General features: G+C 38.4%; 1 protein-coding gene across 1 annotated transcript in view; it reads left to right on the top strand.

Moving 5' to 3' along the window:
• mvp (major vault protein) overlaps nucleotides 1-9,792 on the top strand; it is a 35,723-nt gene extending 25,931 nt beyond the window's left edge. The window contains exons 11-17 of the mRNA XM_063018676.1: nucleotides 793-990; nucleotides 1,347-1,491; nucleotides 3,760-3,971; nucleotides 5,188-5,304; nucleotides 6,315-6,441; nucleotides 7,927-8,115; nucleotides 9,625-9,792. Coding sequence (XP_062874746.1) covers nucleotides 793-990; nucleotides 1,347-1,491; nucleotides 3,760-3,971; nucleotides 5,188-5,304; nucleotides 6,315-6,441; nucleotides 7,927-8,115; nucleotides 9,625-9,750 — 1,114 coding nt within the window. The 3' untranslated portion in view covers nucleotides 9,751-9,792. The remainder of the gene's footprint in view (nucleotides 1-792; nucleotides 991-1,346; nucleotides 1,492-3,759; nucleotides 3,972-5,187; nucleotides 5,305-6,314; nucleotides 6,442-7,926; nucleotides 8,116-9,624) is intronic.
• The last annotated feature ends 4,406 nt before the right edge of the window (nucleotides 9,793-14,198 follow it).

Raw genomic sequence — 14,198 nt, 5'->3', positions numbered from 1 at the left:
CCTGCTGCAAAGCCTAATTGTGCTTAAGCTTTAGGTTACAAAGTCACAGACAGACATTTTTCATTAGGGTTATTTGATAAAGAGCAGAATTCATGGTTCCAACATTTAGTTGACTAGACCCTGCAAAGCAGCCCGAGACCATCATGGAGATCTTGAAGATGAATGTTCACCATATTATTCTTATGATGGAATGCAATATTATATTTACTTCAGATCCAATCCATGTCTTCCAAAATGTTACACTTGTGACTCACAACATATTACAAAATGTGAGATGACCCATTGTGTTGTCTTTGGTCTCTTTGGTTTGCTCCTTGCAACTCTACCATAAATGCTGTTATTACCCAGTGTCTTTTGCATTCTGATATCATGTACATTGACTTTAACTGAGTAAAGCAAGCTTGTAGGTTTTTAAATGTTCATTTGGGTTCTTTGTGAACTTTTGGGTAAGTTGTTACTGTTACTGTGTTCTTGAGACAAATATCAAGCTGGGCATACACATGTGAAACTGAAAGCCATCTAACATAACAGAAAAGCTCAAATACAAACCTATCTTGTCATGTTTGTAACGCATGAGTGTAAACATGGTGCCATAAAATAAATAAGAAAAAAATAAAATGACCCTACAAATTATAGAACTGGAAAGGACCTCTTCTCAAATTGTTGCCACAAAGTTGTAAACATATAATTGATTTTACCTGTAAACATTTGAATGACTGAAAGGCTTTACCCTAATTTAGTTAGTGGCTTAAAAACTAATTATATATGTAATACTCTTCCTACTGTTCTTAGGGTGGTGTTTGGACCTGATTTGGTGATGCTGGGTCCAGATGAGCAGTTTACAGTTCTGTCTCTTTCTGGAGATAAACCCAAACGAGCTAATGTCATCAAAGCTATCTGCTTGCTGCTCGGTCCTGACTTTTGCACAGACATCATCACCATAGAAACTGCTGACCACGCCCGGCTGCAGCTTCAGCTTTCCTACAACTGGTAATTTGTTTATTTGTGTGGCTGCGTGTCTGTGTCTATGTGCGTCTCTATTTGTGCAATCTGTCTGTCTGTAGGGCACCATAATAGCTTTAGTCTGATGTTTATATACCCATTATTCAGTGTGGTTGAAAGACACTCAAACTTCTAAAATCCATAAGTGTAGGTGATTCTTGTATCAAAGAGTGGTGTGTAGTAAACAGCAATCATAAGTAAAAGCACTTACTGTAAAAAAGACAATTTGGAGCTCATAATACAGGTTTGACTGTTTTTTTCTTCAATATATAAACTAATTTGTGTATTACCTATGCCATCTGTCTATTTCTTTCTTTTCTTTCTTTCATTCTTCCCATGAACAGGCACTTTGACATAAAGAACCAGTCTGACCCTGCACAGGCTGCAGCTCTCTTCTCTGTTCCTGACTTTGTAGGAGATGCCTGTAAAGCCATCGCATCCAGGATCAGAGGAGCTGTGGCTTCAGTTCAGTTTGACGACTTCCACAAGGTTAATTAAAGCTTACATTATTCAGGATTTCTTTAGGGTGGGGTGATCCATGAACTGAAACAGGATATGTATACAATTACAGTCATGTGAAAACGTTAGGACACCCCATAAGAACCTTTGTCTTTTAGAACATAATTAAACATATGGGCATTTGAGCTTCATTTGAACAGTATTGAGAGATGGAGCTTATAACCTCAATTAGATTAGATCGACTGGGAGAAAGTTCCCCACTCCTCCATGCAGAATTCTTTTAGCTGTGTGAGGTTTGAGGGGTTTCTTGCATGCACAGCCCGTTTCAAATCACCCCACAGCATCTCAATAGGATTCAGATCCGGGCATTGACTTGGCCATTTCAGAACTCTCCATTTCTTTCTTTTGAGCTATTCCTTGGTGGATTTACTGGAATGTTTTGTGTCGTTATCATGTTGCATGGTCTACCTCTGCTTCAGCTTCAGTTTTTGGACAGATGGTCTTACATTTTCCTCTATAATGGAGAGCTTGCCAGGCCCTGCTGCTGCAAAGCAGCCCCAAACCATGAAATTTCCACCTCCATGCTTCACAGTTGGTATGAGGTTTTTGTGCTCTAATGCTGTGTTTGGTTTGAGCCAAACATGTTTTTAGTTACTGTGCCCAAATAATTCAGCTTTGGATTCATCTGTCCAAAGCACATTGTTCCAGAAGTCCTGGTCTTTGTGTTGGTGTTCTCTGGCAAACCTAAGTCCTGCCCTGATGTTTTTTTTGGACAGCAAGGGTTTCCTCCTTGCAGACCTCCCATGAAAATCAAACTTGTGCAGTCTCTTTTTGATGGTAGATGCATGTACCTTGACATCAACTGTGGCTAGAGCTGCCTGTAGGTCCCGTGATGACATTGTAGGATTGTTGGAGACTTCTTTACGCATCTTGCGGTCTGCTCTTGGGCTGAACTTGCTAGGATGGCCTGACCTGGCCATGTTGGCAGTTGTTTTAAATGTTCACCACTTGTAAATTATTTACCGGACAGTGGAATGGCTGATTTCGAATAGTTTTGAGATCTTTTTAAATCCCTTCCTAGACTCGTATGCATCTACAACCTTTTTTCTGAAGGCCTCAGAGAGTTCTACAGATCTCACCATGGTGATAACACTCAAGAGCAAACCAAACTAATGTCTGAGGTGTAAATAAAACTCCAATGTCCTCTAACGATGGTCTAATCATTGCAGCTGATGTGGTGCACCGGATTCTAATTTTAGACATTTTAAGTAGTAATAAATGTGGGGGTGTCCTAACTTTTTTCCTCACAATACATTTCCATTTTTGTTTATTACATTTTACAACTTGTGTTTAAAAGTAATTTTTAACATTTTCCATTAGGAGTATTGTCTTAAAGTTCATAGCTTATGGCACAGTAGCAAAACCTGCCTGGCTGTGGGAGGAATTCTAAAATTTTGTTTAGAGGTCTAAGCAGAAGGCAATAAAGTAAAACCTGTGTTACTGCAAATGACTTACAGGATGACCTGATAAAGGCTAGGACAAATGTGTCAGTGGCAACCATAAGAAGATCACTTAACAGCCAAGGATTAATATCTGAACTCCACAATACACGTTACTCTTGACAGGACAGGAATGGTTGACTGGAATATGTCAGAAAGAATTTGAATAGATCTACTTTCTGAGAGTTCTGAGACACAGTTCTATGGAGTGACAAGTCAAAACTGGAACTGTTTGGCCATACAGATCAGCAGTTTGTCTGGTCACAAGAATGGTGAGGATTATAACCAGAAGAATAGTATCCCTACGCTCAAGCATGAGTGATTAGGGGATGTTTTTCTGCTACAGGAACTGGCAATCTTGACCATGTGACTGGCATCATGTATTCACAGAGATACCAAGCTGTTTGAGAAGGACTGTTATGCCTTCTGTGGTGAAACTCTTTGTGAAAATTGAACTTTCAAGAAAGACGATGATTCCAATGATGGTTATGAAACCTCAGTGTGCTGGAAGATTTTGCACTAGAAGAATGAGCGAAGATTCCATAAGAGAGGTGTCAGAAGCGTGAAAGAACTTCCTCTAGCACCTCAGTACTGAGGCTGGGGGTTGAATAATAGTGCAATAGTAATATAATATAATATATGATGTGTTAGATTTTAGACTATGTGAGACTGCACTTTTTACAATTAAATAGTACAATATTTTTTAAAGAATATTTTTATGTTTTGTCAGTGCATCGATGCACTTGGGGTTTACTCTCTTCTTATTTTCCTTACACTGCTCTCGTGTTTGTTTCTTCAGAACTCAAACCGGATCATCTGCTCAGCCGTATTTGGCTTTGATGAGAAGCTGGCAGTGCGCTCAAGTCTGTGCTTTAGTCAGAATGGCCTGGTGATCAGCAGTGTGGACATTCAGTCAGTGGAGCCGGTGGACCAGCGTACCCGTGATGCCCTGCAGAAGAGTGTACAGCTGGCTATAGAGATCACCACCAACTCTCAGGAAGCTACTGCTCGGTCAGAACATAGCTTTTATTTTTACTTTGCATGATGTGTTGTTATAAATATTTTAGTTTATTTAAACTAAATTTGCCAGCACATTACCAGTGCCACACCTGTGCTGATAAATCATAAACTTAAATTAAAACATCTTTAAAATTTCCATACTATATGAAGTAGGGACCAAAGGTGTTTACCCTGCCACTGTAAATAATAGCCAGAACCAATATGATATGATAGATAAATCATTTTCTTGGTTCCCATCTATATAACACTTAATTCTCTTTCACAGAACTATATTGTATTCATTACTCTTTATTTACAGACCTCATTGTATGAAAAATTGGGTGGCTCAGGGGGGTAGCACTGTCACCTTACAGCAAGAAGGTCCTGGGTTTGATTCCCTTGGAGTTTGGTCTGGGTCCTTTCTGTGTGTCCAAAGACATGCAGTCACATCAATTGGAGATAGAAAATTGCCCTGTGTGTGTGTATACATGTTTGTGTGAGTGTTTTTGCCCTGTGATAAAGTGGCGACCTGTCCAGAGTGTTTGCTGTCTTCCGCCCAGTGTAAGACATCTTTTCCCAGGAACTCCATGTCTATTTCAGCAGAGCAGTGGCAGACCTCAGTACTCAAGAAGTCAGAACTGAAGGCACACGAGAACTTAAAAGACGTGTGATTGTCTTAAAATACACTGTAAAATCATACATAAACTGCATCTCCCACAATGCATGCCGATTTTGTGACCGCATCCCGCCACTAGATGGCAGTGTTTCCACATCAGCGTTTAACTGAGGCGGTTTTAAACAAATGATGTTGAGAAATATTTACAAATAATCCCAAAATGTACAAGAAGAGAAAATTTAAGCAGAAGGAAGGTAATTAAATGGAAGATGGGAAAGTGAATACAAGTTTGTGCTTTAAGAAGAGAAACTGGTATATCTCTTGTGTTATGAGGCCGTGTCTGTGGTATAGGAGTACAATATAAATGTAGATATACATTATAAATATACAGTATAAATTTGCCATTTTGACACCAAACACAGAATTTAGCCTCCAAGAAAAACAACACATTGTCCAAGACTTGAAAGGCAGACTGCAATCACAGCAGGATACGTTAGAATCGGCCCTTTTATTTTCCTCTGTAAAAATAAGTTTGACACCCCTGCATTACAGTGTGCTGTACTGGTATTAATCTTTTTGGTATTATAATTTACTTTTCCCTCTGTTTTTCAGACATGAAGCAGAGCGTCTCGAGCAGGAAGCACGTGGTAAGCTGGAGAGGCAGAAGATCGCAGACCAGGCCGAGGCTGAGAGAGCAAGGAAAGAACTGCTAGAACTGGAGGCACTCAGGTAACAGTCCAATACTAAATTAAACATTTATAAATACATTTACAAATGTACAAATAAATTTATTCCATTAAAGTAATTCAACACCTGCTTGCCCTGTGTAAAAAATGTAATTGCCCCCTTAGTAGCCCAATTAATTTTTAGTAGACTAAACACTAAACTTTCATACCTGATAAATCTTTACATCAAATAAATTTTGAATGAAATGAAATATATGAGTCTGAAAGGTTTTACAATGCTAATTTTAATATTATCATAATGAGAGCCATCTATCTACATAAGGTAGAGAGGCGGCACGGTGGCTCAGTGGGTGGCACGGTGGCTCAGTGGGTAGCACTGTCGCCTCACAGCAAGAAGGTCCTGGGTTTGATCCCCAGGTGGGGCGGTCCGGGTCCTTTCTGTGTGGAGTTTGCATGTTCTCCCCGTGTCTGTGGGTTTCCTCCAGGAGCTCCAGTTTCCTCCCACAGTCCAAAGACATGCAAGTGAGGTGAATTGGAGATACAAAATAGTCCATGACTGTGTTTGACATTGAACTTGTGAACTGATGAATCTTGTGTAACGAGTAGCTACCTCTTCTGTCATAAATCTAACCAAAGTGTGTAAAACATTATGTTAAAATCCAAATAAATAATCAATAACATAAGGGAGATAGTGCTTTAATGACTCCAGGAAGTGACAAAACTTTAAGAACTGCAGGCCTTTTTTATTTACAGACATTTCATAAAAAGTTATTTGGATAGGTGGGTAGCGTTGTTGCCTCACAGGAAGAAGCTCCCAGGTTCGATTCCCAAGTAGAGCGGTCTGGGCCTTTTCTGTGTGTCCAAAGACATGCAGTCACGTTAACTGGAGATACTAAATTGCCCTGTGTGTGAGTGTTCAGCTCGTCTGACAGCATTTAAGGCCAGAATAGTATTTGTAAGAGATTTACAAGTCAAAAACAACTGCAAACTAAAAGAAACAGAAAAAAACCTTTGATGACCCCTAAAGAGTGTATTATTGTTGGGGATGTGCAGTGCTGCAGTGGAGAGTACAGGAGCAGCAAAAGCAGAAGCTCAGTCCCGGGCAGAAGCAGCACGTATTCAGAGTGAAGCAGCTGTTGACGAAGCCAGGCTTAAAGTTGAGGCTCAAACAATCGAGGCGGTATGTCTTTCTTTCTTTATGCCTCACTAGGGCTGTCGCGCTAACCGCAATTTTGAAATATTGCGGTATAGACAAGCCAACCGCAGGGCATGCCAAGCAACCGCATCACCGCGATATTGACGTTTTTTCTTTCTTCTCTTTTTTTTTTTTTTTTTTTTTTTTTTTTTTTTTGCAGGGTCCATCTTGTTTTACTTTTACATTCGGGCGTAATAAATATTAAATAAATTCATAATGAAAATGAGCTAAGAGCGACATTTTCCCGCAACCTGTTCGCATGTGTTGCTGCTGAGCGTCAGGCTTTGTGTTTTAAAATGTAAACAATCGCAACAGGAATTATTGGCAAGTTTATTAATGATTAAATTGAGTTCACACTCAATAAATACTTGTAATTTAGACTATATTCAAACAGCCTTGGTGTACTAAAACACTTAATGACGGTTATTATGGCATTGCAACCTGCAAATATTCTCTTGCTGGCTTGCTGGAATGATTTAAATGTATGTTTCGTTGAATAAAAATGTATTGAAACGAATAATAACTTAAAATGTAGTTTATATTGTTATGTTAATTATACCTACTAAATAGATAGTTAATAGTGGCGCGATAACCAGGCTAGATTTGCTCTGCTGTGTAAAGTCGCATGCAGGTACAGTGCACGTGTATTAGTGCAACATCGGTAACGTCGGGAACATCACTCCCCCACTCAGATCCTCTCTAAACCACATCAGGTGAACATGTTGGTTCTTCTAGCGCGCATGATAACGCAGGTTTAAACTCTTACAGACTTTATTCTATTTTTTTTTACCATATTTTGATTAGATGTGCATTTAAAATATTTAGCCTAAACACTTTTTTTTTGTTTCACAGTGTATATCTATCCTAGGCTAGAAGCTTAATTTAAACCTTTTTTAATAGAGAAAAGACGCGCATCCCTGCTCTGTTCTGTATTTAACAATAAACACGCATTTGATTTGTCTTAAAGCTGTCTCATCTTTGTCATTATAAAGCAATAATATACCGAATCGTAGCCTAACAATAGAGCTTGTTTATATAGCTCTAAAATCCAGATAAATTAAGTAATTTTCAAAAACAAAAAAAATGGCGATATCACCACATACCGCGATATTGAGACAGGCTGAATATCGCAAGGGGAAATTCTTTCACCGCGACAGCCCTATGCCTTACTACATTTAGTTCAAATTCTTTCCCTTTTACTTTTACAATTTTTTATCCCTTCAACACCAACATAACTTTAGTACTTTCCATTGGTAATTTATTTTGTTTTCAGCTTTTTCTCTCTTTTGCCCTAATTTCTTTTGCTAAATGATGTGGTACTACAATTATTAGTCTATTACTTTCTATGTAGTAAATAGTACAATTTTCCAGAAATATAATAAGATATGTCATATTTAGGCATTGCTGTGATTCAAAGTTTTGATATTTTTGGTTGTGTCCGATCTTACCATGCAACATTTGTCTTTGCAGGAGGCTGAACTGGTGCGTCTGGCAAAAGCACGTGAGCAGGAGATCCACTACAAGAAGGAAATGGATAAACTAGAGACAGAGAAGCAGCAGAAGCTGTCTGAGATCGAGAGCCAGCGCTTCAAGCAGCTGGTAGAGGCTATTGGTAGCGGCACCCTGACAGAGATGGCAAGAGCCGGGCCAGAATTACAGGTACACCTTATCATCTTTACAAACAGACATCAGTGATTGATCTAGGTTTAAGTAAATGCATCTAATTCCTACTAGATTCATCTAGGCTATCAGTGCAGTTTCTATTTAAAAGGTTTAAATCCTCACAGCTCATCTCTGATTAAGGCATATATGTTTTAACACTGTGAAATGTAATAAGCAATGTATTTTCAAAGACTTTGATGAAAAAGTTCACTTTAAGATATGGACCCATTGCACATCCAAAGTTGTACAAAAAGTATGATAAATCCTGAATAGGAATTTTGCAATATATCTATATTCAACTGAGATTATATAGAAAACAACACTTTAGAAAAAGAAATTTTGCAACTAGCAAAGTTTTAGATCTAATCCTGCTAGGTCTCCAAATTTATGATTAGAGTATGAGAATAAATACTATGAAGTGCTGCATAAACACACTGTGAAATGATTCACACTAAACTTTGTATCGTATCGTAGCCATCCGGCTGGTCTGAGCGGCCACATGAACAACGATTGGCCTGTTGTTTATATAGGGGTCGGGTATTAAGCCGGATAGGGACTCCTCGTAAGTGATGTGACTGCGACCTCTGCTGGCTGATTGATGGAGCCTGCACAGAGGCGGGGAAAGAGTGCGATGATCTCTGTGTGTCTCTGTACACAAGGCTGATTCACAAATATGCACTCACCTGGTGTGGGTAACAAAATGCATACGGCTGCAGCCCACTTGTCGGAGGGGGCGTGGGTTAGCTTTGCTCTCCTCAAATCAGAGCGAGGGTCAGCATTAGTGGAGAGGAAGCATGACATAATTGGGCGATTGGACGTGCTAAAAAGTCGGGAGAAAAAAGTGGAGAAAATGCATAAACAAAATATAATTTAATTATAAAACTTTCTTGCAATTATCGGGTTATTATGGTAATTGTTGATACCTGACAGATGCTTTTTTTGTATGCTTTTCTTTGCTTTTACAAGTTAGTAGTATGATCACCAGTTTATTAATTTGTGTTGCGTTAGTGTTTGTATCAAATTGACGTGAACTAGAATTTCATATGAGCTATGTGAAGAAAATCTTAAGCACTAGGGCTATATCACACATGCAATTAAGCAAAATAAAAAAAATTCTATATACATTTCTGTATTTGTTTTTACTACTTCAATGACTTGATTTTTCAGTTGAGTGAAATACAACAGCCACTGCACATCCAAAATCCGTTGAATTATAGGAACCAAGCAGAGATCAGTAAATGTTGGTGCATTTTGAATTTCACAAGAAAAAAATCTCTTCATTATTTCCTGGAACAATATTTTATTTTCTGAGGCACACTCTTGATTCGGTGTTTAAAAAGCAGACTGAGTGTAAATCAACAATTTTCAGGCTGTCTCTTAAAGATAAACGCAATAAACTGGCTTTGAAAAAAATGAAGACTATTAAAGGTCAAATTTTTTTCACTACAATTCTAAAACTTTTGTGCTGCAACTGTTAATTCTTCATTCTGTTCATTCTTTATTCAGGTTAAACTGCTACAATCTTTGGGTCTGAAATCCACTCTGATCACTGATGGTTCCTCTCCCATCAACCTCTTCACCACCGCCAATGGCCTGCTGGGGGCAATGAAGTCCAGTGAGGAAAATAAATAAATAAATAAATAAATAAATAACAAAGAAAGACCCTGAAAGGAATACATCGTTTACTGTGATTATTCTAAACAGTAGTAAATAAATCATTAAATGCTGCATATAAATTGTTAAAAGCCAAAGTTTTTAGTTAGGTTGCATGTTTTTTTTCTTTTCTTATTACTACAAATGTTGCACTATAAGTGAACGGGGTTGTTATGGTAATTGTTGGTACCTAACTGAGTGCACCTTTTACACTGTTCTTTGCTTTTACACGTTTTGCTTTTAGGATAGTATGATTACCAGTTTATTATATGTTGTGAACTGGATTCTCGTTTGACCTATTTGAAGAAAACCTCAAGTACTTAGGCAATATTACAAAGTTAAGCAAGATTTAAAAAAGAATAAGCAGGATTTAAAAATTTACTATATATTCCTGTATTTGTTTTGCACTTTTCAATAACAAATAAACTTGCTGATGTCTGAAAAACTGGTACCTGTAGTCTTACCACTTATCAAGAGTCCTTTGTCCTACTTCAATGACGTAATTGTGCTGTCAAAGGTCAGTTGAGTTAAATACAACAACCGCTACAGGCACATCCAAAATCAAAATTGATATCACAGGAATCAAGCAGAGATTAGTAAATGTTAGTGCATTCGGAATTTCACAAGAAAAGAATTATCCATTTCTAAATTTGTCAGAGCAGCATTTTGTTTTCTAAGGCACACTCTTGAGTCTATGTTTGAAATGTAGAATTCTTACACTGCTCGCTGTGGAATCTTCAGGCTGTCCCTTAACACTATTTTGAGTTAACCATTCATATAACCTTTTACAAAAAATAAATAAAAATGTACATGAAAAGAATAAATGTTCTGTATCCTCCAACTCATAATTACAGAAATGACAATTATTTTCTAAAAGGTAAATCAAGATCTTAATTTTTTTATTGCAAACTTTGAAAGGATATATTTTATTAATAATTTTAAAATGAACTTTCTTTGGTTCAGAAAGAATTGAAAAAGTTAAGAAATGAGTTCTAACTTGTTCATAAAAATGCTTATCATATAAATCATGCATTTTTATGTATATTTGATTTGGGTAGTAATCATTAATGAGGGTCTGCCTAATATGTCCACTGGTGCATCTTTTTGTTCATAAAATCAAAATCCAATGTGTAAGCCAGGAAAAAAGGAGTAATCGTGGAATAAATCAAAGCACACTAACATAATTATTGGGATTCACAGTGATCAGAGTTCAATAGTTTTGAATGGCAGGTAATTTGTTTTAATAAAGTCTATCTATATCTCTCTCCATCTTAACTCATTACAATAAAAAATGTTGCCCACATCATCCAAAAAGTAAAAAATGACCATATAAGCTTGTTAAACCAATCTGAATAAAATAATGATTTGTTTTCTTATAAGACAAATCTTAAAATAAAATGAAATTGTGAAGGTTAATGTCCAGTACAGCATAACTTTGATAAAATGTACAAAGTTTCACAGGTAACTTAGCTAGCTCATATTTAGATCAAATATAGATACTATTTTTTTTTTTATATTGACATTAGCACCTTAAACCATAAACTTAAGGATTCCTGAGAAATGACTGCAACCATTTAAGTATTACCATAGCGTTTACAATCTCAAGTCTATTGCATTTAGCCCACCCAGTTAATATGGCTTAATTGTTATTTTTTTGATACATATATCAAGCCGATCAGCCATAACATTAAAACCACCTCCTGGTTTCTACACACACTGTCCATTTTATCAGCTCCACTTAACATATAGGAGCACCTTGTAGTTCGACAATTACTGACTGTAGTCCATCTGTGTCTCTACATACCTTTTCAGCCTGCTTTCACCATGTTCTTTAATGGTAAGGACCTCCACAGGACAACCACAGAGCAGGTATTATTTAGGTGGTGGATCATTCTCAGCACTGCAGTGACAATGACATGGTGGTGGTGTGTTAGTGTGTGTTGTGCTAGTATGAGTGGATCAGACACAGCAGCGCTGATGGAGTTTTTAAACACCTCACTGTCACTGCTGGACAGGTAATAGTCCACCAACCAAATATATCCAGCCAACAGCACCCCATGGGCAGCGTCCTGTGACCACTGATGAAGGTCTATATTCTAGAACAGGGGTGTCAAACTCATTTTCACCGAGGGCCACATCAGCATTATGGTGGCCCTCGAAGGGCCGATTGTAACGTATCCTGCTGTGATTGCAGTCTGCTGTTTTTCTTGGAGGCTGAATTCTGCATTTATATTGTTCTACTTTACCACAGACACAGCCTCATAACACAAGAGATGCACCGTTTTTTCTTCCTGAAGCACAAACTTGTTTTCACTTTCATTAAATTTCCTCCTTATGCTTAATTTTCGTACTTATCTTCTTGTACATTTTAGGATCATGTGTAAATATGTGTAACATCATCTACTGGCGGGATGTGTCACTTTGCAGGTCACAAAATCAGCCAGCATTTTGAAAGATGCAGTTTATTTAGGATTTTACAGTGTATTTTTAAGACAATCATTCTGCCCTCACTAATAGTTTATCCCCCTTTCTCAGCTAGACAGACAGACAGACAGACAGACAGCTCTCTTCAGAATACAGTTGGTTTATTTGCTCCCCAACTGTGTGATACACTGTGTGCATCAAAATGAAGTAAAAATACAAACAATAAAAACAATAAAGAACCTAATACAGTAAAAGCACACAGCTGTAGTCAAGTGTTACATCTGGTACAATATGAGATTTAACCAAACGTAAAATAACGAGTTAAAATTTTGTGTAAAGTTACTAATTGCTATAGTAACGGTAACAACAGTATTTAATTACGGTAAATTTGTAACTAAAACGCTGTGATATACTCTTACTATATATACTCTTTACTAACAACTGAGAATATAAACGCCACTACTGACAGACAATGCTTGGGTATTATATTGCAATATAATTATTTGTATTTATTTATTATTGTTTACGTTATTGACTACGCTACCCCGCGTTCTTTTGCCGTAAGTCACATGGCTTCTTAGCGAAGGTTAAAGTTAGTTGCCATGACTACGATGTCACGTTGTCTCTTAAAGGCGCAGGAGCGCATTAAATTATAAGCGCGTCTCTGTAACGACTCGAACCATCACAACAATCATACAGTCGTTTAAGCTCTCGCGGGCCGGATCAAATGACGCGGCGGGCCGGATCTGGCCCGCGGGCCTTGAGTTTGACACCTGTGTTCTAGAAGATGACCAACTCAAACAGCAGCAACAGATGAGCAACCGTCTTTGACTTTACATCTACAATGTGGACCAACTAGGTAGCAGTGTCTAATAGAGTGGACAGTGAGTGGACATGGTATTTAAAAATTTCAGCAGCGCTGCTGTGTCTGATTCACTCATACCAGCTAATATATACAGTGTATCACAAAAGTGAGTACACCCCTCACATTTCTGCAAATATTTCATTATATCTTTTCATGGGACAACACTATAGACATGAAACTTGGATATAACTTAGAGTAGTCAGTGTACAGCTTGTATAGCAGTGTAGATTTACTGTCTTCTGAAAATAACTCAACACACAGCCATTAATGTCTAAATAGCTGGCAACATAAGTGAGTACACCCCACAGTGAACATGTCCAAATTGTGCCCAAATGTGTCGTTGTCCCTCCCTGGTGTCATGTGTCAAGGTCCCAGGTGTAAATGGGGAGCAGGGCTGTTAAATTTGGTGTTTTGGGTACAATTCTCTCATACTGGCCACTGGATATTCAACATGGCACCTCATGGCAAAGAACTCTCTGAGGATGTGAGAAATAGAATTGTTGCTCTCCACAAAGATGGCCTGGGCTATAAGAAGATTGCTAACACCCTGAAACTGAGCTACAGCATGGTGGCCAAGGTCATACAGCGGTTTTCCAGGACAGGTTCCACTCGGAACAGGCTTCACCAGGGTCGACCAAAGAAGTTGAGTCCACGTGTTCGGCGTCATATCCAGAGGTTGGCTTTAAAAAATAGACACATGAGTGCTGCCAGCATTGCTGCAGAGGTTGAAGACGTGGGAGGTCAGCCTGTCAGTGCTCAGACCATACGCCGCACACTGCATCAACTCGGTCTGCATGGTCGTCATCCCAGAAGGAAGCTGACGCACAAGAAAGCCAGCAAACAGTTTGCTGAAAACAAGCAGTCCAAGAACATGGATTACGGGAATGCCCTGTGGTCTGACGAGACCAAGATAAACTTGTTTGCCTCAGATGGTGTCCAGCATGTGTGGCGGCGCCCTGGTGAGAAGTACCAAGACAACTGTATCTTGCCTACAGTCAAGCATGGTGGTGGTAGCATCATGGTCTTGGGCTGCATGAGTGTTGCTGGCACTGGGGAGCTGCAGTTCATTGAGGGAAACATGAATTCCAACATGTACTGTGACATTCTGAAACAGAGCATGATCCCCTCCCTTCGAAAA

Source organism: Trichomycterus rosablanca, chromosome 22 (assembly GCF_030014385.1).
Source record: "Trichomycterus rosablanca isolate fTriRos1 chromosome 22, fTriRos1.hap1, whole genome shotgun sequence".
In the NCBI taxonomy this organism is placed as follows: Eukaryota; Metazoa; Chordata; class Actinopteri; order Siluriformes; family Trichomycteridae; genus Trichomycterus; species Trichomycterus rosablanca.
Note: the sequence above shows the minus strand (reverse complement) of the source record. Positions and strands in the feature narration are given on the sequence as shown.